This window comes from Rissa tridactyla, chromosome 2 (genome assembly GCF_028500815.1).
Source record: "Rissa tridactyla isolate bRisTri1 chromosome 2, bRisTri1.patW.cur.20221130, whole genome shotgun sequence".
Taxonomy (NCBI): domain Eukaryota; kingdom Metazoa; phylum Chordata; class Aves; order Charadriiformes; family Laridae; genus Rissa; species Rissa tridactyla.
In genome coordinates, this window is record NC_071467.1 from 142,214,602 (window position 1) to 142,238,279 (window position 23,678).

Below are 23,678 nucleotides of genomic sequence, written 5' to 3' on the forward strand. Positions count from 1 at the left end.
AGAGTTTTCAATTTTGTTTAAAATGTAACCTTAAAATAAGGAATTTCATGAAGCCCTGAGTTCAAAATATCAAGTACAGAATATTTACTGGCACAGTTTTAATTATAAGATAGGACATAAATGCGAAATCTGAAAAGGAGCTTTACAGCTTGTGGTTTTATTTTATCTATTCCTTTTAGTTTTCATTTTCCTGCCAGACCGAGAGACTTCAGAAAAATATGTATTACTTCATAAACAACATTTTGAAAATATTATTTTGATAGCTCCATGTAAGATTTTTAAGCAAAATGTAATATTAAATGTGTAACTCTGGATTTGGATTTAGACACACTAGATCTAGAATGGCAATCATTACGCAAACCTGCATTCCTGGCTCATGGACCATCAGTGACCAAGAAAACACAAAATGTAAAACTGAAGACATGTAATCTTTCATTACACATTTTAATTACGAAATATTCCTGGACAATGTTTAGCTGCTAATGTAAATAAATGCATGATAACATTATTTCTTCTATATAGCTTCTTTTTCAGCATTTTAGAATTAAAGAAATAAAAGATTTCTATGCAGGAATGCAAAATCTTAATTTTAATATGAGATCCAGGGATGATCCATTTGCAAGACTGCATATAATATTATAGCAAAATGCTTAGGTCATGGAGCAAAAGTTTTATAATGCTGCAGCTGCAGATTATTAAAAAGAGAACTCTGTCTTCCAAAAGAACCACACTGATTTTAATGAAAGGCACTTTCATATTTCAAATTTGCAATAGCCTTGTAAACCGCTTGAAGCAGCCCACACATAGTAAAAGTAATTATAAGCTTACAGTACACTAGTGGGCTGACATTTCAAAATGCAGACAAAGAGAATTTTGTTTTCTAAAGAAAAAAATTTCAAAAGGCAGGGTTCACAGCATTGAGTACATTCAGGGAAATGGATACAATGAAAGTGAACATCTTGTGAGAGTTCACTCAGTGAGATGAGAAGAGAAGCTCGAAGAGCCAAATGCACTGATGTGACTGTAGTCAGCTAAAATGCTACTTTGTGAGGGACAGTCAAGGTGAAAAGAGAGTGCTTTATATTAGCCAGATGCTCGATTGTGTTATTATAGAGAATGTCAATTACATAGAAGTGTCAGCAACTTCTCTGTTCACCGCTTTTGGAAAGAGAAACACTTCAGACCTTTACAAACATGTTTTCAGAATGAGATGACAACGCGGCTCTCCTGTCCACGTAGGTGTGTTATGTTTAGAAATAAGCTTTTTTGCCCCATTAGCTTCAGACGTATTTATAAACTTACCACGGCTGTCTCAAGGTCTCCTGGTGAGGGGCTGATTTCATCAGGGGAGGTTACAGAAGAGCGAGTAGTACGGGGAGTTCGTGGGGAAGGGAGCGTATCCCACGCGTTGTATCCGCTCGGAGGGGGAGTTGGCATCTGAACCCCTGAACGCTGGCAACAGTTCTCCGGATTCGACATCCATGCTTCAAGTAACTTCTCCCTGTCCCAGTCTTCAAGAAATATACAGATACAGGCAATTACGCAGCAGACAATGTTTAAAATATATTCTGTAACCGCACCCTCAAAAGAATATATAAACAATAAGCTAAACAATTTTAGAAATAAAAACACGATAAAGGATAAATGAACGTAACTTTAAACATTAAATTTTATGGAACACATTCCAAGATAATACATAATGCAATGTATTTATGTAAATAGTTGCATCGCAAGCATCTCCTTCCCCTGTAATATCAGTCTTAAATAAAATATATTTTATTATTTATTTACAGCAATTGTAGTAGCTAGGCGACTCAATCAGAAACAAGAACTGCAGTGACTTGCAAAGACAGAACAAAATAAAACACTCTTGCACCACAGAATTTTCAATATTTTCCCTTTCTATGAAAAAAGTAATTGTTCAATAAGGATTCACTTTTATCTATTGTTGGTTTTTTTAGGAAGATGAAGCCAAGCGCTACAAACGAAAGAAGACTAAGATACAACTGGATTACAAAAAGATTTGCAACCTAATGAGTTACCAGTCTTTATATATGCATATGAGTGATGTATTTCTGGTTAAAAAAAAGAAAAAAACCCCACCTGATTGCAAAAAATATATCATAATTACATTTATATTCTATAATTGTTACTGAATGCTTTACTTTTATTCATAATTAACACTGCCCATTTATATACAAAAAAGAACTAGTGAAACAAATTTTATTATGTACGAAGATCTTAAAACTAAATCAAATCTTTCTTAATCATCGTTTGAAATGTTTTCTGTTTCTGATTCCAAAGAGTAATACCAAGGATATCTCAAGAATAGTGATTTTTTTCTATTAAAAATACATAAAAGTTGTCATTTAAAGATAAATTGATAAAATTCCTATATGGATTTGAATCTAAAACCATCAACGCTATGCACAGATCAGATCAACTACAATTTCAGAAGGAAAGAGAAATTTCCCAATTTTTAAAATATTTTAAACTTGTGTTTTGTTTTTTTGTTGTAAGGTATTCCAAATTGAAACTCAATGTTATTAACCTAAGATATGTGCTATTTTTATTGAATTTTAGATTTTATCAGAAAAAGATAAATAGTATCCCTATATTGTATTAATGCTGGACCAAAAAAAAAAAGTGTTCTAAGCACTGAACTTAGTAAAAATATCGCCCCTGTCGAGTAATGATTGCTCTCATACTACAATCTGCTCCCTCCCAATATTAAAATATTGAAAAAAGCCTTTGAGCTGGAGATGATTTACTGATCTGGTGCTTATTTATCGAAGCTAAAACATATAATGGGCTAGTTTAATTACATTTATTTAAAGACACAGACCCTGAACAATATTTACACTTCAAAAATTATAAATTTTATTAGCATTTTTCAAATCGCCCTGAGCTTACAATCTTTCAGAGGGGAGCTGACTGATTCTAAGATACAGAAAAAAATTGCTAAAAGTTTTCTTGAACTCCTTTGTTTCTACTGTATCTTTAAAATTACCTTGGGTTAAGACATGCTACTAAATGGACTCTACTGTGTTTTCTTTACTAACTTACGAGTTTTAGTAAAATACGAGGTAGTTATATTTGCTGAATTGCCTCTCTTTTATCCTGAAATCAGCTGCTGTATAATGAACTGGAAGAGAAACAGGAACAATGTTCAAAAAGTTCTTGTAGAAATACTGTAAAGTTATTTATTTTCATGACTGCCATAATAACTTTTTTTTTTCATCTTGGCTCTAACTGTACATACTTCTGTCTCTTAATTAAAAAAAAAAAGAAAAATACACACTTAACTCTCAGAGTTATAGTTGTACAATAAAAGAAAGCAAAGTTTGTTAGATTAAATATTCCGTGTCTGTAGCCATTAAAAATTATTAAAAGGAGTACAGAAGAATGATCTTTCCAAGAATTTAAAACATGCTTTTCATAAATTAAGCGTGAATTACGTTAAGATTTCACATTACTCTTTTATGAATTTCAAGATTAAACGCAGAATCATTACAATTTGGCATTTGATGTTTCCCAATTGTCTAAGCCTTTGTAAATAGCTCAATTATACCCTTTACTAGGCTGAGGCAATTCTATGTCTCTGTTTCAAATAAAATAAATTCTGTTTGAATAATTTCCAGTGTATGACTGCAGCTACAGGCAAAATAGTTGACTTTCTCATGACTTGCAAATTGTCTGTGCTTCTTTCTCTGCACTGGCCAATGGCATTAAGTTACCACTACATCACTAAGGCAACATCAGTAGAATGACCTTTCCAACACAGACTGGTTTCTTCTCAACTTTCCGCTCCTGCTTGCTAGATGCTAGCAGACATTTCTGCACAGTTTACATCAACCTCACTGCTTTTGGACTTACTATGGACTGTGCTGTGTGTTTGAACAGTGTTGCCACAATTTTCTTCTTCAAAATATCTGCACAGGTTACAGAATCTGCCTACCCGCTTAGTCAAATATATAGTAATATTTAGCCTTAATGAGGGTATTCTGAGAATCCAAAAGAGCATTCAAATATTGCACATACTATAAATACATTTTAAGAATTAAACAAATAATCAACATTAAAAAACGTATATGCAAAGACTGTGCCTTAAATATCATCAGACTGGCACAAGTTCATGTTCACTTAAGTCAATGTTAAAAGGAACACCGACTATTGAAAATAATGAGTTTCAGGTACCATATCTCCTCATGGAAGTCTGCCAAACATTCAGGGTTTAAAACAATATTTTTCGTTTTCCCTTTTCTCTTTCCCTTTTATTTTCACAAAGAGCCCACAAAAATAACAGGGTATGAAAGCTTAACTCAGCAATTCAGGTGATGAGCATGCAAACCATTAACCACCTGAGTAATTCCTTTGGCATATAGTAACAATGCAGATGGCTCCACTAAGCATAAGTTTTTAATTAGCAAATCAAAGCCTAAAGCTTCCACTGAGTTTCAGAGATACTTTTGTCTGGAGCGAACACACTGAATTCAGCATATCCCCATTCTGACAACCCCAGTTTAAATTACACAAGAGCACACACTGATTTCAGTGAAATTAAACTGGTTACAGATATACATACAGAAAAGTATACCCTGTATTAAAAGAGTAACTATAAAAATCCTTCAAAGGACATGCACTCGTGTGCTTTAAACCCCAAGGCAATTTCCAACCATTTATTACAATGGTCAGACTGCTTCCATTGCAACAAAATATAAATAAATAAATAAAAATTTGATTCAGTTTAATACACAAATATATAGTGGCAGAAACCCAATGGTCTGACAAAAATAGGTACAATGAATTTGACTTTTTTGACATATAAACCCATGGAAGTTCTACTTCTGTGTCTCTCACTAAAATAGAAAAGCTCTGTTTCCCCATACTGCTTAAGTTAAAATGTCTTCCATTGTAACTCCTAGTTTGAATCACTTTCCTATCAGCTTCCCTGTCTGCCTCAATGCTTTTCAACGTACTGCAGCTGCACTTCTTTCTGAAGTACTGTGTGAACTGTTTCCTGGCATGTGATTAATCGTTACATATCTTTTACTTGGAAATAAAAAGTAAACATAAAACTGCAATTTTGATTTTGCTGAAAAGTTTATTTAGTCTTTAAGGTTTATGATTACCATGTGCCCGAAGCAGAGCTTCTGCAGTAAAGAGCGGGGCTTGGAGCATGTCAGCAGATTCCACAATCAGCATATCCTTAAGCCTTCGCAGGTCCTGAAGTCTGAGCCCCTCATATGGCTGTGAGAATAAGAAGAAAGACAATTGATGTCCAGCAGCATTCCATATTAATTCCGTATTAAAATGAAAACATTCAAAGCACCGTTGCTGATCATCATCTCAACTGTAAGGTAGTACATGACAAAATTTATTCATTGTGCAAACCAATGACCATGCAAAGCTATATGGAAACACTGTCATTTCACAATATTTATAGTATGATTTTGTACATTCCAAAATCTGAAAGACAGTAATCTCTAGAGCCCTCCATTATAGTTGGAGGCCATGTTCAAATGATGAACTAGCATAACATTGACTCTTTTTCTCTCAAAAAAGCTAGATTTTCAAAGAATCCAGGTGAATTTTGAAGTGATTAAACCTCAATTATTGTGGCATGGGAATGAGAATGCATGACTAGATTTGAACTAAGGATTTCAAGGAAAAGCGAAAGAAAGGAAAGGTAACACGCGTTCCATATAGATCCTCTGACACTAACTTTATACATGATTTGAGACCTATTAACTTTGAATTGATCTGGAGGAGGATACATTGAGACATTAGATAGTAAGAAGGGATATATCTGTGAACAGAATCAGGTACAAGTCTTTTGAGGCAGTATCAACCCTCACAGAAATGGAACAGTCAGTCATGAATAGGACAGATGAGACATGCAGTTAGAGGTTCACAGGAACACAGAACAGTTGAGGTTGGAAGGGACCAGCAGATGTCATTCGGTCCAATCCTCTTGCTCAAGCAGGGTTACCTAGAGCCAGCTGCCCAGGACCATGTCCAGATGGCTTCTGAATATCTCCAAGGTTGGGGATTCATTGTACATAAAGATGTCAAAACTCTCTTTGAGAAACAGCGGAAAACTCTGACAGCCCTACATACTCAGAGCAGATCATCCTGGTCTGGAACTCCATCCCCTTATTACAGCGTTTAAAAAAGGTCAAATTAAAAAAAAAAAAAGGCAATAATTTCAGGATTCTGAATTAGCTCCAACTACAATACTGTAGATGCATACATATGTTCTGCAGACTCTTTTTTAAAACTAAGAAAGGAAGAACATGACAGCAAATAATATATTTGTTAGTGTTACACAGGGAAACCGCCCAAAAGGTAGAAAGAGAAAAACAAGTGGGAGGAAATATACGGAGAATGGATACAGAAAGGGTATGTAAAAAAATTATTCTAGCGTGCACCGGTTTTATTTACATAAAGGATAGCTAACAAAAGATTTAAAACATTTGACATAAAACTGATATATGCTGGCCACCAATGGCAATTGCCTTCACCAATTTGGAGAAGAAAGGACACAGAGCAGCAGCGATAACAGATAACCACATTAAGACCACGCATCACTACTATTTACTACCTATATTTTTATTTTATGTAGAGCATAGTCCAGGGCTCTCCAGTGCTAGATCATACGCACACGCATGCACGCATACATACACAGGCATGAAGCAAAAGACTGGTTCTGTCCTCAGAAGTTTACAATCTAAGTAAAAGTCTACTGTGCACATAACCCTTTGAGAATAACAAGCAGAAGGCAGAAGAAATGGGGAGAATGATACACTGGGCTTCTAAATTACTTTGTTCCTTTGAGACACCTACTCTAAAAACATGACATGCTTCCTACATTCTACATATCATAATAAACTCTATAAAATGCATCTAAAAATATCACTGCCGCCAACAAGGACCTCTTCTGCTAGCTAGTCAGTAAAATAAACAGGAATTTCTTGATATTAGGAACTTTGTGATCGGCAAGAGTAATGGTGCTGTGGCTCTGCATTGGGTCTTTGCCCTTTTTGAGAAAGCACGAAAAGCAGAAGAGAAATGGACTGTGAGTGTCCTGACCTTTATCTTGATTGCCCAAGTTCAGGGAGTTTCTGTATGTCCTTCCATTGCTGATCATGCATGACTCAGTAAAGGACAACCTGAATGTAATGGCTTGCACTGAAATAAATCTGGGCCACTTGATTCATAGCATGCTGGAATTTGACTGACCTACTTAATTTCTTACAAAAGAAATCATTTACAAAAACATGTCAGAGAGACAGGATACAAACAGCTGGGTGCCTGAATGATTATAATTGTGCGAATATAGTGCAAAAACAAATGGAAGCAAAGAGTAAATCGTCTTGACTGAATCTGAACTGCATTTTGAATTGCAATTGCAAAACAAGTGGCTTCGTCAGCACAACATTATGCAATTCTTGAAGACCACATATAACATAAAAAGAAAGGTCTTCTCTGTTAAACCTGCAACATATATGCATGTTTTAGTAATATTTTATCCTAAAATGCAGATATGCATTTTAGAACTGACTGGTTCTAGATCAAACACTGGCAAGTATCTCCCTTGAGTAACAGACTATTATATTATCTCAGCTGGAGCATTCCACACAACCCAGCAGGGATTTTTGGATCCTGTGGTTTTTAAGAATCCTAATTTTATCTTTTTAAGTAATGAGGGAAATATTTCTCAAGAATGTGTTAGAAACTTCAGACATTCGTTTCATAAAATAAGATATGAGCTGAAAGAAGAAGCTGAAAGAAAGGAAATTTTAGGCTGGCACTATTAAGTAGCTTAGCCTGGAAATTCCAAAGTGAAGGCTTTATACAATGAGAACCCTCAAAAACGTTAATGTGCACAAGACATAAGTCTCTTGTAGAGACTTGTGAAGACACTGTCTTTAGTTATAAGGATGTATAATTCTTTATGTACTGTCACAGAGGATTTTTTTTTAACTGCTTCAAACATCGATGACTTATCTCTGCACTGCCATATACCGTAAAGGATTCTGATTACAGCTTATAATGCTGTGACCTCCTTTAATACCCATTTACAGAGGAGTTCTTTATTGATATTTGCTGTGAGAAAGGCATTGTTCAATATTAGCATCATGTAACTATATAGTGATTTTGGAATATCCTATTTGAGTTACTACTTTAACACACTGGTGACCTTCTCACCACAGATTTCAACACTTTTGTATTCTCAAGAGCCCTTCTTTTTAACTATTTTCTTCTTGATTTTTACCCCTAATATTTAGATATTTAGATATCATAGAGTACATAATGTTTTTTCTCCTGAAAGTACTTTTAATATGTAAGCTGATTATTTTAACATTTCATTTCAAAGTGCTATTATTTTCTTCAGTTATAAAGTACCATTAAAATAGACAAGGGCAAAGTAATTCTTTGTTACAGTGATGACTGTATAATTAAATGGTGTCAAATACACTTATGTAAACATCCTCCTTTATGGGTGGATGAATTCTATAATTAATGGAGTCATATATTTAAAAAAATATCTAGACTCCATTTAACTCCTTCAAGTATAAGTATAGGCACTATATGTATATAAATCTTAACTACCTGTAGTCCCCTTCTCTCCTTTCACTTAATAAACCTTTCTGTATCTGTAGAGACAAAGTATCTGTTTGTATTTATGGTATTTACATTATATATATATATTTACATAACATCAATTCTGGAACTGAAGAAAACCATTCCAGTAACTATACACTTAATAAATCCGCGATACACTCAGTAGCAGTGTATTTTTACAGTATTCAGTGGCACATACGTAAAATGAACTAAGAAATTAAATACTTTGCTATTGCACTGAGTCTGATTGAGAGCCAGAACTGTTCTGGATGATCTGCTCTGAAGTACTACTCATTCCCAGGTGTTTCTTATGTAAGTTTAAAACATTGCATGATATGACTGAAATGATGGTGCTTGCTATCTTCCAGGGATACATCACCAAGACAAACATGCTCCCATCCTACAATAAACACCAAATTAAAAGACCATGCAAATAAAACAACCAAAATCTACAAAAGCAGTTTAAAAAATAATCAGTTACAGTCATATTATTTGGGGTAACTTCAATTAGATTTAAAATACAAATATAAACTTAGACTTTATGTAAGAGAGGTATTTTTTTGGAGATTGTTTGCCAACAAAGTAAGAGAAAGAATCAAGACAAAAAAGGTCATCTGAAATACTCTCCTGGCTTGTTTTCTAACACCCTTTCCACTGCCCACACATCATAGATGGATCTTCTTTTGCTACCTATCTACAGTGTTAAGAGAGTCACACTTTATACTCCATTCTTAAAATATTTAGCATTTCCATTTTATACAGGGAAATACAGATTATGCGTGTGTTGGTACACTGTTTTCCTTTCAAACTACATTTTGTGGAAACACACTTAACAATCATGTCAAAACTATTAGGGCCTGTTTGCTACCCATCTTTAACTGCACTCTCTAATTTGATCACTAAAAATGTCTGTGGTGTACTAAACCCAAAGTAAAATAGAAATGTTGCTTTGAAAATATGCTTCAGGGAGCACTGTAGTAAAACAAGATTTTAAAAGGCTGGGTAAGTATACGATGGAAATGGATTTTATTCAAAAACCCTTGTGGAAGGAGTAAACTGAACTGCTGGAATGGATGGGCACTCTTTGCTGTCGGGGTCTCAAACTTGACATGTGGGTCTACTCAGCAATCTGTATTTCTTAACGGCTTGAGAGCCTCTGTAATGAAAGAAAGGCATGTGCAAGTTATTTTTTCCACTATTACAAGTGTTTCAATTCTAAACATGAGCACTCACGTAACTCCTTGGTAATATTTCAATGTGAAGAACACCATGAACTGGTTCTCAACATCAGAAACAAAGCTTTGTTATTACTCTGAGTATACACACTTAATACAATGACACTGCACAGAGCACTACAAAAATCTTTTGCTCTGTATGAAAAAGAGGGTTATTTTCTGCTGTAAACGTGGCAGGTCTGGAAGGGGAGGTACTGGGTACTATCATTCCAGATACTCGTGTGCATATCATAAACACCAGAGTTAAGCCTGTTTGGCCCGGGAAGAAATCCTATTCATGGTTTTTAAATATTTTATCTTTCCCTCTAACCTTCATTCAAGAGATGAAATGACTTTGGAAATGCATTTCTTGGTGTTCCAAAGTTTTTTAAATTCTTTATGAATTAATTTTTTGTGTTTTGGAAAGATGTTAAACAGTCATCACCAAGCAATTACAAGTTAAACAAGCATTTTGCACACTCGCTTCCCTTAGTGTTTAATATTTGTTAAAAATGAAATTGAGAAAAATAAGAAGTAGAGGACCATCTTTGAGGGCAAATTTTGAGGGAAGGCTTTTGCATCGCTTCTCATGCTCCACTAAGATAACAGCTGGAGGAATCACCATAGCCAGTGGTAAGTGCGGATGTTACTGCCTGTCCCAGACATTTGTCCACAAAGCTGGAGGATGAGGACATGTAGTCATCTGGATCACAGTTCAGTGCCAGTCCTTCTAAGGCTGTTTTTTTTTTCCAACTACTCTCGGCACTCTGAGGGCTAAGATTGAAGAATGAACTTCCCCTGGCTACACGCTCTTGGCATCACTCACAAGTGCTAGCACTTGTGCTTTACAGTTACACAAGAAGTTAGAGAACTTATCCCACTGAAAAGCTGCAAGAAAAAGCGGGGGGGGGGGGGGCAGGGGAAGAAGGGAGCACATGAAGGCAGAATTGCTCTATGTGAAGTCCCAAGACCGCCAATTGGTATACTAAATTCCTGCAGGGATGAAACAAGGAAAGCCATGGCCACCTTGGAATTAAACCTGGCTAGGGATGTCAAGCTCAACAGGAAGGGCTTCTACAAGTATATTGGGAGCAAAAGGAAGATCAGAGAAGTTGTGAGCCCACTGTTGAATGAAACAGGAGCCATGGTGACAGAGGATGCGGAGAAGGCGGAGTTACTGAATGCCTTCTTTGCTTCGGTCTTTACTGCTTGGACCAACCCTCAGGAGTCCCAGGCACTGGGGGAAGTAACGGGGAAAGAAGACGACTTCCCCTGGGTTGAGGAGGATCGAGTGAGGGATCAATTAGATCAGTTAGATATTCACAAGTCCATGGGCCCCGATGGGATGCACCCGAGAGCGCTGAAGGAGCCAGCGGAAGTCATTGCTGGGCTGCTCTCCATCATCTTTGAAAGGTCCTGGAGAACAGACGAGGTGCCTGAGGACTGGAGGAAAGCCAACGTCACTCCAGTCTTCAAAAAGGGCAAGAAGGAGGAGCTGGGGAACTACAGGCCGGTCAGCCTCACCTCCATCCCTGGAAAGATGATGGAACAGCTCGTTCTGGGCGTCACCTCAAGGCATGTGGAGGAAAAGAAAGCTATCAGAAGTACTCAACATGGATTCACCAAGGGGAAATCATGTCTGACTAATCTGATAGCCTTCTATGATGGCATGACTGGATGGATAGATGAGGGGAGCGCGGTAGATGTGGTCTACCTTGACTTAAGCAAGGCGTTCGACATGGTCTCCCACAGCATCCTCACAGGGAAGCTTAGGAAGAGTGGGCTTCATGAATGGACAGTGGGGTGGATAGATAACTGTTTGAAAGACAGAACTCAGAGGGTAGTGATTAGGGGCACAGAGTCTAGTTGGAGGTCAGTGACGAGTGGTGTTCCCCAGGGGTCAGTACTCGGTCCAGTCCTCTTCAATATATTCATCAATGACCTGGATGAAGGGATAGAGTGCACCCTCAGCAGGTTTGCCGATGACACAAAGCTGGGGGGGTGGCTGACACACCGGAAGGCTGTGCCGCCATACAGAGAGACCTGGACAGGTTGGAGATCTGGGCAAAGAGGAACCTTATGAAATTCTGTAAGGGCAAGTGTAGGGTGCTGCACCTGGGGAGGAATAACCCCATGCATCAGTACAAGTTGGGGGCTGACCTGCTGGAGAGCAGCTCAGCTGAAAGAGACCTGGGAGTCCTGGTGGACAACAGGATGACCATGAGCCAGCAATGTGCCCTTGTGGCCAAGAAGGCCAATGGCATCCTGGGCTGCATCAAGAAGAGTGTGGCCAGAAGGTCGAGGGAGGTCACCCTCCCCCTCTACTCTGCCCTGGTGAGGCTGCACCTGGAGTACTGTGTCCAGTTCTGGGCTCCCCGGTTTAAGAGGGACAGGGAACGGCTGGAGAGGGTGCAGCAGAGAGCTACCAAGATGATTAGGGGACTTGAAGATCCCTCTTATGAAGAAAGACTGAGGGATTTGGGTCTCTCCAGTCTGGAAAAAAGACGGTTGAGGGGGGATCTTATCAACACTCATAAATACTTAAAGGGTGGGTGTCAGGAGGATGGGGCCAGGATCTTTTCAGTGGTGCTCGGGGACAGGACAAGAGGTAATGGGCACAAACTTGAGCATAGGAAGTTCCATCTAAACATGAGGAGGAACTTCTTTCCTTTGAGGGTGGCAGAGCCCTGGCACAGGCTGCCCAGAGAGGTGGTGGAGTCTCCAACTCTGGAGACATTCAAAACCCACCTGGACGCATTCCTGTGCAACCTGCTCTAGGTGACCCTGCTCTGGCAGGGGGGTTGGACTAGATGATCTCCAGAGGTCCCTTCCAATCCTATGATTCTATGAAATTCCAGGCTGACATTTTTTGGCTTGTGAATCTCTGGAACCTGTGGGAAAGCTGCCCTGCTATGTCAGACGGATCTCGGTCTGCAGGCCTGCCTGCATTTCAGTTCTCATGCTCAACAACTTTGCTAAAAACAAATCAAATGAAGAACAGGTCCGTATCTTTTAACAGTCCCAGAGAAGTGACCCCAAATTAATATAATTACCTTTTACTCAAGTCCCTTGTAACTATCAAGTCTTTAAGCTGATTTTGCTCTGAGCATTTACGTTAAACAGTCACGAGACACTACTTCATCTTGCCGAAAAGCCTGTTCAAGTGGTTCTTGATTTGCCCCACTGATACCCATAAGTTCGCTATCCTCTAAGCTGTGCTGGTGCATATGCCAGCAAACCCATGGTATAAATATAATGATAAAAATGATTCAGGTTAAATAAAACAATTACATATTACCACTCTTTAAAAGTTTTTCTTCTTTTAAGCCAAATCATTGCTATGATCCAGTTGACAACACAAAACCCAAATAATTCTACTTATACAACCAAAGGAGTGGTAAACTGCAATCATGGCAGGAAACTGCAGCAGTCTTTTAAAGTGGTTTTGCCAACAGAGAAAACGTAATTTCAATCTATACTTTTACAACAATTTGGGTGTCTCTATACAGGAATATTCAGAGAAACTGAGTTAATTACATTTGTTATTTCAATGTACAATTCATGTGTATTAAAACTCATCTCAAAATCTCTCATCTAGGAATAAACAATCTAACTAAGCTTGTTCAGATTTGAATTTGTTGAAGAAAATTAGTCAGAAAATTAATTAAACAGTACAAAGACTTTCTTACTTTCAAATAAAAGTGACCATGTGTAGCATTTTTCAGGGTAACAGTCAATGTGATCTAAGCCTACTCATATCTAAATCTGAATGAATTTTCTTTTAAACTTCATTAGCTCATAAGCTAATAAAAGGCAAGGGCATGCTACTTTTGAAGGGAGCAGCCATACAGAAATCTACTGTCCTTTAATATACACAGAATTAATTTGTAATATTTACTGAATCATATAATTTATCTATGTATTCTTATTTAGAATTTTAGTTAATGGATAATGGATGGGGGAGGGAACTTTTGCTCAGAAAATTTTTGGTCAAATTGTCTTTATCAAATCACAGTCTTCTGTAAGGCACACCAGAGTTCAAGCAAATTTGTGTCAGTGAATTGTCTCTCTCTTTCAAAAATTGACTTCAGAATAACAACAGCTGTTATTACCTGTTTTTCATACAAGTTCTGGTATGCAGTAGCTTCAGGCATCATGTTATAAAACAAGAAAGTCAATGCGTTGTTTTGAAATCCTTCACTACTCAGCTAGTTTTCAGTGACGTTCAACCCAGTCTCAGTCTAGGAAGATCCACCAGAATATTTTCCCTATTCTATCCCACAAATTTTCTCCTTTTCAGAATTTCTCCTACCCTCATTTTCAGGCAGAAAGGCATCTTCATTTAGAAGTGGCTTTTGTCAGGGTAGGTTAAAGGTTGGACTTGATGATCTTAAAGGTCCCTTCCAACCTCAGCAATTCTATGATTCTATCTTAAGAAATAAAAATACATAAAGAATGTTTGTTTTAGAGAAACTGTTTTCCAGCTTACTGGCTTCACTGTATTTCCCCCAGCCTCACAGCCTTCAACGCTTTCAAGACAGTCCATGTAATTAAGTATATCAATAAAACTTCTCTTTAGTTTTGACAATGTATTTATGTTCTCTGAGCTTAACTTGAAAGCTATAAAGAGCTGTGTTAAAATCAAATGGTTTACAAATAAACAGTACAAAGTACAGTACCTACTGAAATACTTTGTAGAATTTTCTCACAATGTAACTGCTACAAATATGTGTAAAATCCCCCAAATTTAAAGTATCCTCTGACCTCTTTTTTGTCTAAAGCAGCATATTCAGCTTCAATGCTTTCAGCTTCAGGATCACGTGAAAATACCATTCGAGATTCCAGGTTAAGAGCCAGCTCTTTGTGGTGTTGTTTCTCTGCACAGTCACACGGGGTATCTTTATTTTCATTTTCTGCAAACAAATCTCCACCATGTTTTACCAGAAGCTGAAAAGTAAAACGGGAATGTAAACAGTTATTAATTACCAACTCTAACAATACCCTGAAGAAAAGACATGTCAGTTAAGAAGAGAACAAAAAAAATAGGAACAAGGAAAATAGAAAGAAGAGACAAATATAATAGCAATAGTCTTTGGGAAACAAAGGTTCTATTTGTTATTAAATAAACTACTGCTTGATTTCATACATAATTCCCACCATATTTCCATGGAACCGCAAAATCTCAGAAACATGTTACAAGGCAATGCTGTACAATATGTCTCTGCTATGTTTTAAACACTAAAATTTTGCTCTATTGATGTGGTCGGTGCTCCATAGAAAATGGGGGGCCAGTGGTCCTCAAGCACCTAGCTAGATGGAGTTAGGAACACCTTTAAATATTCTTTATATATAGGTATAACTCCACCATTCCTCCCAGCACTGGTACACTGGTGGTGACAGAAAATGGGAGATTCCTTTGGTAGGAGGGAAGATGGGGTACCACTTTACAGAGAGTACATAATACTACTGGTAGCTCTACCTTAATTTTGAGGAAGTGAGAAAAGTGAAATGAAATCATACTAATTCTAATCGTTCTAATATGGTCTAGTACTGTGCCATTTCACCAACCTTGTCTCTTGCCAGTAACCACCCAGAAATGCAGTCTCTAGCTAATAAACACTATTTACGCTGCTCACATTACCTTGCCAACCTGGCCTCCTGCTACAAACTGATCTGATATAAGCAAGGACAACAAATGCCACAGATATTTAAGGCCAACAGTGGACCATTTTGCTGATTTATTGTGACATTTTTATAACATGTGCTAAACTTCTAGTGATGGAGCACCCAGGACAATCATTCACTACTAAAATGATTAATCTTATTTCTAAATAAAACTAAAATCCATAAACACTATTCTGCCTTCTGACCATGATGGCTGTAACAATACTATCCTGTATTTTTAGCCAGGATATTTAAAAACTCAGTTTCTAATTTTTACAATTCTAAAAAAAGCATAATATTTCCTCAAAATGATCTGTTCTCCATATAAACCTTTTAGACCATGATCAGTCACTTCTTACTTCTCTCTTCAGCAGATTTTATTTCCTGCACCTGTCGCTGTAAAATACAGAATGTATTTTACAAACCTGGAATCACTCTTCTAGATTCTTTGGAAACTTTTCCCACATTCTCCAAAATAAAAAGAAATGCAAATGCCAAAACCGCACAAACAGGTGTAATAACAAAATTTAGTCGAGAAGGTATTTGTGTCATTGAGTAGGACACTGTATTTTATCTTCATAGCAGAGTATCAGGCAGAAATAAAGATAATACTGGGATAATTATAAGACAGCCAGACTACAGTTACCTTGTTATATCTAAACTTAACATTATCAAAACTTTGTTAACTTGAGTTTCACATTCTGTCTGTACTTTTTAAACTCTAACAGACATTTAACTGAGGCAACTAAGACACCTTCTGAGGAAGAAAAATAATAAATATACTTGAAAGAACACTCCATAGACCTATGCAGCTCAAAATCTAATCCACAAAATGAGGAATATACAAATCAACAAGTTTTTAATAATGATGCCATATTTCTCTGGTAGCACTGTTAAAAAGGCTTGTGTCTCTTAAGTAATTATAAGGAGATTAACAATTTAAATAATCACATTAATAATTTAAACAATTGCAAAAATGCTGTTTAATATGCCAAATGTGGTGTGATAGAGTGGAATATATCTGCATCAAATCAAATCTATTCAGCATGAAAGTTAAGTCTTTTTTCTATTCAGTATTCTGAGGTAAGCACATTAACTTTGCCCAAACTATCTTTAGCAATGAGTTCCACACAGCTGTTCTGCTAGGAGGAGAATTTTAACACGTGAATGGAGAAGTCTCAAGACAACACATTTGACTACCAACTCCAAACAAATCAGCTAGTAGGTGGTTCACCCAGAAGGGACTATGCTTTCTCCTTTCCTTATGTGTGTGTGGTGGGGACAGGGGAAGATACAAGGCTGCAGTTTTCCTGAAAATTTATGGAAAAAGGAGGAGACGATTAAAAGAGGAATGCTGCTCTGAAGTGCGAGTAACCACCACAAAACTGGGCAAAAGGCGGTCCTGGGGTTCTAAGTAACCTTCAGTTTACTGGAGAGAGGGAAGATGACTTGAGAATTGGGCAATTCAGATTTTTATCTCTTTTTGTTTTGTTAAGAATTTTAATCCTCAAATACTTCCAGGAACAAAGAGATCATTGTTAAATTCCTTTCGGGCTTTTTGTAATGTAGTGTTCCTGTTCATAATCCTGTTCCTATTGAAGGCGTTAGAAGGACTGCAGACTGCACTGGAAGACTTAAGATATCTCAGATGCTAGCCTTAGGATCCAACATCTTCTACCCTATGGTACGGCACATAACAATGTTTGAACTTGGGATGTACTCTACGTTTCGAATGTAGAATCCACGGCTGGTTAGACTATGTAACTGTGTCCAAACTCTGGCAAATAGCAATCCATGTGGATCAGACCATAAATTCTTCTTCAAAGACAAACTGAAAGCAAATTAAAAGTCAGAGGTAGTTTAGTCAATTGAACAGTACGTATTGTCATGATAATATAACTCAGTTTATATAATGATATGGGGAACTAGCAGTCTAGTAGCTGGATTCACCTAATGAATCGTATCACAGATAGTGAGAAACAGAATGATAATTTGTGAAGAAACACAAACCATGAACTTTCACGGTGCATTTTAAACCAATTGATTTCACAGTCTGCAATTAAAAGCTGCAGCCCAGCTCCAGAACCACAATTTATGCTGCAGCGACTGTGATTCTTTCTGACAGTATAGTCTGCCTGGATTTTACTGCGTGAGCCCATTTGCTTCATGCTCTTGAAACTGAAACTTTTGAACAGCTGTGTCTACCTCTAATACCACCGTATAGTCGCAATTGGGGGCATAAAGGCAGAATGATTGAGGCAGAAGACTCTTTGCTCAAATCCCTTCTAAATTTGAAGTCTAAGTTACCTGGGAATCTCAAGTGCAGAAAGACAGAAGACAAATAAATATGAATTTCTGTGGATAATGTAACTGTTCGCTTTTCTTGTAGTATACATTGATATAGGTCCAACTGCAAGCACCTTACAAATCAGTGTAAAAGACATAGTATTTCACAAATGTGAACAAGCAAGCTTGTAAATACCAGAAATTGAATTATGTTGGAAACTTTCTTCCATTTACCATTTCTCTACCAGAAGCAATCATTCTCACATCAAATCATTTTATGTGAGTGTTCTTCATCAACTTTGCTCAAAGAGGCTGTTAAACTCTAAGCCCTGATTCTCCCATTTTCTGATACGACACGCACATTTATACTAATGTGCAGTACGTTTAAAAGCAAATTGATCTTTTTTGGGAAGGTTAGATAGAACAACTGTGACTGAAAATCCCTGTAGCCAGAACTTATCAGGCAGCTGGATCAAACAAGCGGCACTAAAAATGAGAACAAGAGGAAAGTACACAGTCCCTTGCAATTAACATTTTTGTTTGTTTATCAAATCTAAAAAGAATTAAAAGTTGACAATCAAGATAAAAGCAGTATTAACATAGACCTAGGAGACAGCCTGATATTTGTTTGCAAATCAATCACATCAAAAGAGGAAATCAATCATATAACCATACAAATAAAGAAAGATTCGTTCTAGTTGACAGGAAGAGACAGGCAACACCTGTATGTAATTCAGTTACCATGTACATAGTTAGCTGGGCCTGAGTATAATTTAGCTAGCAAAGACTGCACGGTGACTTGCCTCCCTGCTGGAAATCACTAAGCATGTAAATAATTTCTAGGGACATGTTGAAGACAAACTGCTAGCTTGCAGAGCTGTAACAACATGGGGCAGAGAAAAGAGAAGGTACAAGGGCAAGATTTAGGCTGTGATACTGGAGGTTAAATATCAGCATCTAACAGCAGCATCCTCTTAACTCCTCTCAGTACTGAGTAAGGGACCACAGAGGCTTAAGTTATAGCACAGAATATGGCGCAAGGAAGCTGAATGTCCATTCATTAGAAGCTCAGGAAACTAGGAAGGGTGATCATTATACTAACAGAATGAAAGAAGCGTTGGCTATGGAAATTAAAAGACACTATCTGGGCTTTCAAAGAGGGAACTAATGAAAAAAGAGAAGATAAAGAAGAGCATCCAGTTCAAGATGGTGCACAGCTAAGGTTGAGGAACTGAAATGACAAATTTTAAATGAGAATTTTCAGACAATATGTGGAAACTTGACAGAATACAATCAGTGTAACAAAGTAAAACCAAAGAACATATTATGTAACAATCACAGAGAATTTCACAGTATTGGAAGGGTGGTGCTATTTATCTTTTTAAAAACCAACAACAACAAATTCACAGATAAATAAACTAACTCTATCAACAAATACCAGAGAATCCCAGTGGAATATAATTCTGGAATTAAACAAAAAAAAGCTTTGGTCACCATCTGACCAAAACTGTAATAATAAAAGTGATGTGCTGACCAAGAAAAGAAATGCTTCAAGGGCAGAAACCACAAAAATAAAGGGACATTCAGTCACTGTATCTCCCAAGTATACTGAGAAAATGCTATGCTAATACATGATATTTAAATTAAAATTTCAGACTACATAAGTGACTGAATAATAGACAAACTAGTCAGCAAACACATGAGAGGAGAAGCAACTCCTGACTTTGTTCAGAGCAGTCTACAAGACCTAATTCAAAAAGTTACAATCAAAGAACCTCTCAGTAACAATTCTCAATATGTGCTGAGATTCACCATTCTTGCAGAAGCAGAAAAAAGACAAATAATCCACTGCCTACTTTCAAAAAGTGTTATAAAATAAAAGTGTGGAAAAAAATTCTAGAAACATCAGAAGAATCTGTGAAGGCAGAACAAGGGGACGGGACTGTACGGGAAAAAAAAGCTGAAGTTGTCTCTAGATGAAGAAAAAGTAAGGCAGAAAGTCTGGAAAAGTTAAATGTAAAATAACAATAAAGAAGGTTCTGAATATTTTTTTGAATAGTATGCCAAGTGCATAACAACTCGGAATAAATCATTTTAAAACACAGTAAATCTGTCAATGTGTTTGCAAGGTCGGTTGCTGGACAAAGTGCAAAAGCAATCTCAAATAACATAAAGCAGAAAAGTGATATGAGTTGTTGGAATCCAGAGTCTCTGTGGATGTACCACACATGCCTTATGAAGGACACAAACGAATGTCTGTTTCAAATTGATGGCTCAGCACAGGAGGTTCTAGAACAACCAATAAACCAAATACTAATATAAATACCCAGCACCAGATGGTATTTATTCATGAGTCCTAATGGTACTCAAATATAAAATTTCTGAACTATTTATTACAATACACAATTTATTGCTTAAATCTGTCACGGTACAAGATTAGAAGGTGGTAAAAGTAACACCAATATTAAAAATATCTCCAGAGAAATGAGGGAAGTACAGAGACAGCATCAGTTTTTACTGCAGAGGGGGGTCACCAGAGAAGTCCTACAGGTGCTGGAACCGGTTTAAGATATGCAGAAGTTTTCTAGAAAAGCAGGTGAATAATGAGGTGATAAACTCTCCTGATGATACTATGTTCATGAGTGTAGTCTCATTGAAGTCATAAATAGGAGAAAAATAACCTAAATTTTACATATAAATGCTGAACTCTGAACTAATCATTACCATTCAAAATACAAATGTCGATGTTATAATAGACAGCCTTATGGAAATGTGAGTTGTTTTTGAAAATGTTAGATGTCTGTTCTTGTGTTCTTTAAATTAAATTACCAACATAATTAAATACTAGTCCACATTACTTGGTACAGTTTAAAAATAAATTTGATGGGAGAGCTTCAAAGTCATTATGATTCCCAGTTACTCATTACTAACTGCTACATTCACAAACATTAAAGTAATTTTTCATTTGTAAAAAGGTAATCATATTGAAGTATGTGAGCACAGATGTATGGGATCCTCTAAAGAAGCTGGGCACTGTAAATTACAGACATCAAACCTGTTCTTAAAACAGGGACAGCATTTCTCAGCCAGCTGCAGACCAGAATAAAAAGCTCTACTTTTCTCTCAGGCAGTTATTCCACTTCTCTTTGCACATATAGGTATGCCTATGCCTACCTTTAAAGCTTTTTCTCCAGTGTTACAGTCTTGTAATTATTTCCAATTTTTATAAGCCTACATGAGTATTCTTTGTGCTAAGGAGTTTATGTCACAAAGTTAATGTACATGTAAATCATTTTTTCCATTGTTCTTTACAGACAGTGTACGTTTTGGGCTGTTTATCTTTTTAATTTTTCCAATTAATTAAAAATAGAATTAAAAACTTAATTCAATATGCTATGTATCAGATTCTTTTCCCCCTGTAACAGCTTTGTGAAATGCTGTGCATGTCATTTACATACTGGTGATTATGTATCAACTTTTACCTCGACACAGGTTTTCATCCCTGAGGCAGCAGCATAGTGCAAAGGTGTATTTTTTTTGTTATCAACAGCATCAATGGCTGCTCGTTCGTATTGTCCTTCATCCAGCTTTGCTCCCTTCCACTTCAGGATCATTTGCAGGCAATCTGCTCTTCTGCAGTCATCTTCCGAGGGTCGTGTCAGGCGAGGATGAAGAGCTCCTTCCGAGATCATGATCTGAGGTCCCATACACAGTAAGTGCATAGAGGTCTCATTGTGCACATTCCGTTTATTTGGGTTACCATCTCTAACAAAAAGGAAAGTTCTGCAAGGGGGAAAAATAGAAGAAAAATAATTAGCATACGATTCCACTTATTTCCGTGAAGTGGGAAGGGTCTATTACGACAGCTCTCTTTTCTTCTTACCAAGATTTTGATTAGCCGTGTGAGTGAAAAACATTCTTAATAGATAGTTACTACTGGACAACTCTCCTCCATTTCTCTGAGGATTCAATAGCCAAGATCAGGATGAATTATTGAAATATCACTAAGTGCCATATATAATTCCTTTGTCAAAGTAGACATCAATTTTAGCTGGCAAAGTTTATTCTACAATTTTGTATTTTATTGCAATAAATGTTATTAAGCCACAAGATTAATGAAATAGGTACTTTCTTCTTCTAGTCCGTGTCCTGAATAGTAGCACACTGGTAGTTTGCAAATAGATAATGCTAGAGCAACTTCTTAAAAATTAATTCTTCTTCCTCATATCTTTAGTCAGATATCAAGGCAACACAAAACACTTCTCCTGCTAGCACTGCATGCATTGAGGAAAGACTCTATTTGCTTTCTCACTCTAGAATATATGGAATGCAACGTAATGCAAACCCTCACCTAGGCAGAGGCTAGCAAGAATTTAAGTCTTCTCTTGAATGTTTTCAGTTCAAAGTGGGCAATAAACTACACTGGCAAAAAGGATCAGCTTAGGAAAGAAAGGGAAACAACAGACTGATTCCTGGAATCACAGCTCTGATTCCTGACAGCTCCCGAGACAACGCAGCTTTCTGCTGCTTCTTGCCAGCAAGGAATTACAGAAGATACAATCCAGTTCTGAAATGGAAGAACTGAGACATATCATACAAGCCCCGGGAATCCAAACTTGCTTTCACCTTTTGAGAGGTATACTAAAATAATAATTTTTTCTTACGGGAGGGTGAATGGTAGGAAATGGCAGAAGAGAAACACTGTGTCTTTGTAGGACTGGGGTCAGAGAGACAGCAATGGTGAGAGAACTCCATGAGAAGGTGAGGACAGTTCCCAGAGAGGTAATAGCAGGCTAGATCAGAAGCATGGCACATATGTTCCGAAGTTCAAGATAGTGCAGAAACACTTGCACTGTCCTCATAAGCCTCCTCACACATAAAACCTGCAGAAGTCACTGTTCACCCCCTCTCCAGGCTGTTTCCTGACTCCAAACAGTTCGCGTGTATGAAAAAAACAGTTATTCTGCAATCGTCATTAAGTCAATACAGGGGAAAAGCTTCCACCCTCCCTGCTCTCATCCCTAAGACTAAGAACATTTCCAATCACTTTCAGTGAGCAGAAGAACTTGGTAACCAAATTGACAAAAGAAATCATTATTTACCTCAGTTATCGCCTTATGCTATCCTCACAAGTCTAAATGGCACCTTCCCTTTCCCTTGTCCCTGAAAATATTCCACCAGGTGCTACACGGTAGGTCTTCCTCTCTCTCTCAGAATTCTCCCATGCTTTGTTCAGGACAAAAAATAATCCTGAAACTTTTTCATTAATAAAGGAAGAGGCTGTACAGAGTGAGTGTGTAATTTCCCTTTTGGAAATTACTGAAAACAGATTGGACAAGTATTTCAGTAGAAAAATTTAGGCACAGTTGATCCAGTTCTGTGGTGGAAGGATGTCTTGAAGATAGCCATTTGGTCAGACAGAATTCTGTCCTTTCTTCCCTCTGAAAAATCTCTGAGCAGTTTGAGTTCAAAAAGGAACTTATTACTCAAATACTGTTCTTTTAAAGAAGTTCTAACAAAGTGTTCAGAGGAAAAGATAAAACCAAAACACTTTCCTCTATGTTGCCCTATTTTGGCAGCAAAAATGTTCCTTAGAGAAATCTCTCTGTCATTCCATGATAGCTGACATGATAGATGCATTTGTTAGGAAATATGATAATGCCAAACTTGAGATAAAAGATGTTGCCAAAAAGTTATAGCACATTTTGCTTGCTTGTTGGGTTGTTGTTGGGTTTTTTTGGTTTGTTTGTTTTGTTTTCAGAGGAAAGGGATTTAGCAATACAGGCAAAATGCTTCACAGCTAGTTACATGGAATGGTAACACTAACAAGTATCAAACATTATCCAAAACGAATTTACTTGTTAGAATTAGCTTTACATAGTGTGA

General features: G+C 37.1%; 1 protein-coding gene across 12 annotated transcripts in view; it reads right to left on the reverse strand.

Annotated features, from left to right (window-relative positions):
- The window catches only part of ANKIB1 (ankyrin repeat and IBR domain containing 1), a 103,506-nt gene that overhangs the window by 30,700 nt on the left and 49,128 nt on the right, over positions 1-23,678 (reverse strand). For all 12 annotated transcript variants that reach the window (XR_008465043.1, XR_008465044.1, XR_008465041.1 and 9 more), the window contains 4 exons: positions 21,275-21,575; positions 14,607-14,789; positions 5,133-5,250; positions 1,303-1,511 (listed from right to left, as the gene is read on the reverse strand). Coding sequence is in view for 8 of the 12 variants with exons in the window: in XM_054192778.1 (XP_054048753.1) it covers positions 1,303-1,511; positions 5,133-5,250; positions 14,607-14,789; positions 21,275-21,575 (811 nt within the window). In the remaining 4 variants the exon portion in view is untranslated. The remainder of the gene's footprint in view (positions 1-1,302; positions 1,512-5,132; positions 5,251-14,606; positions 14,790-21,274; positions 21,576-23,678) is intronic.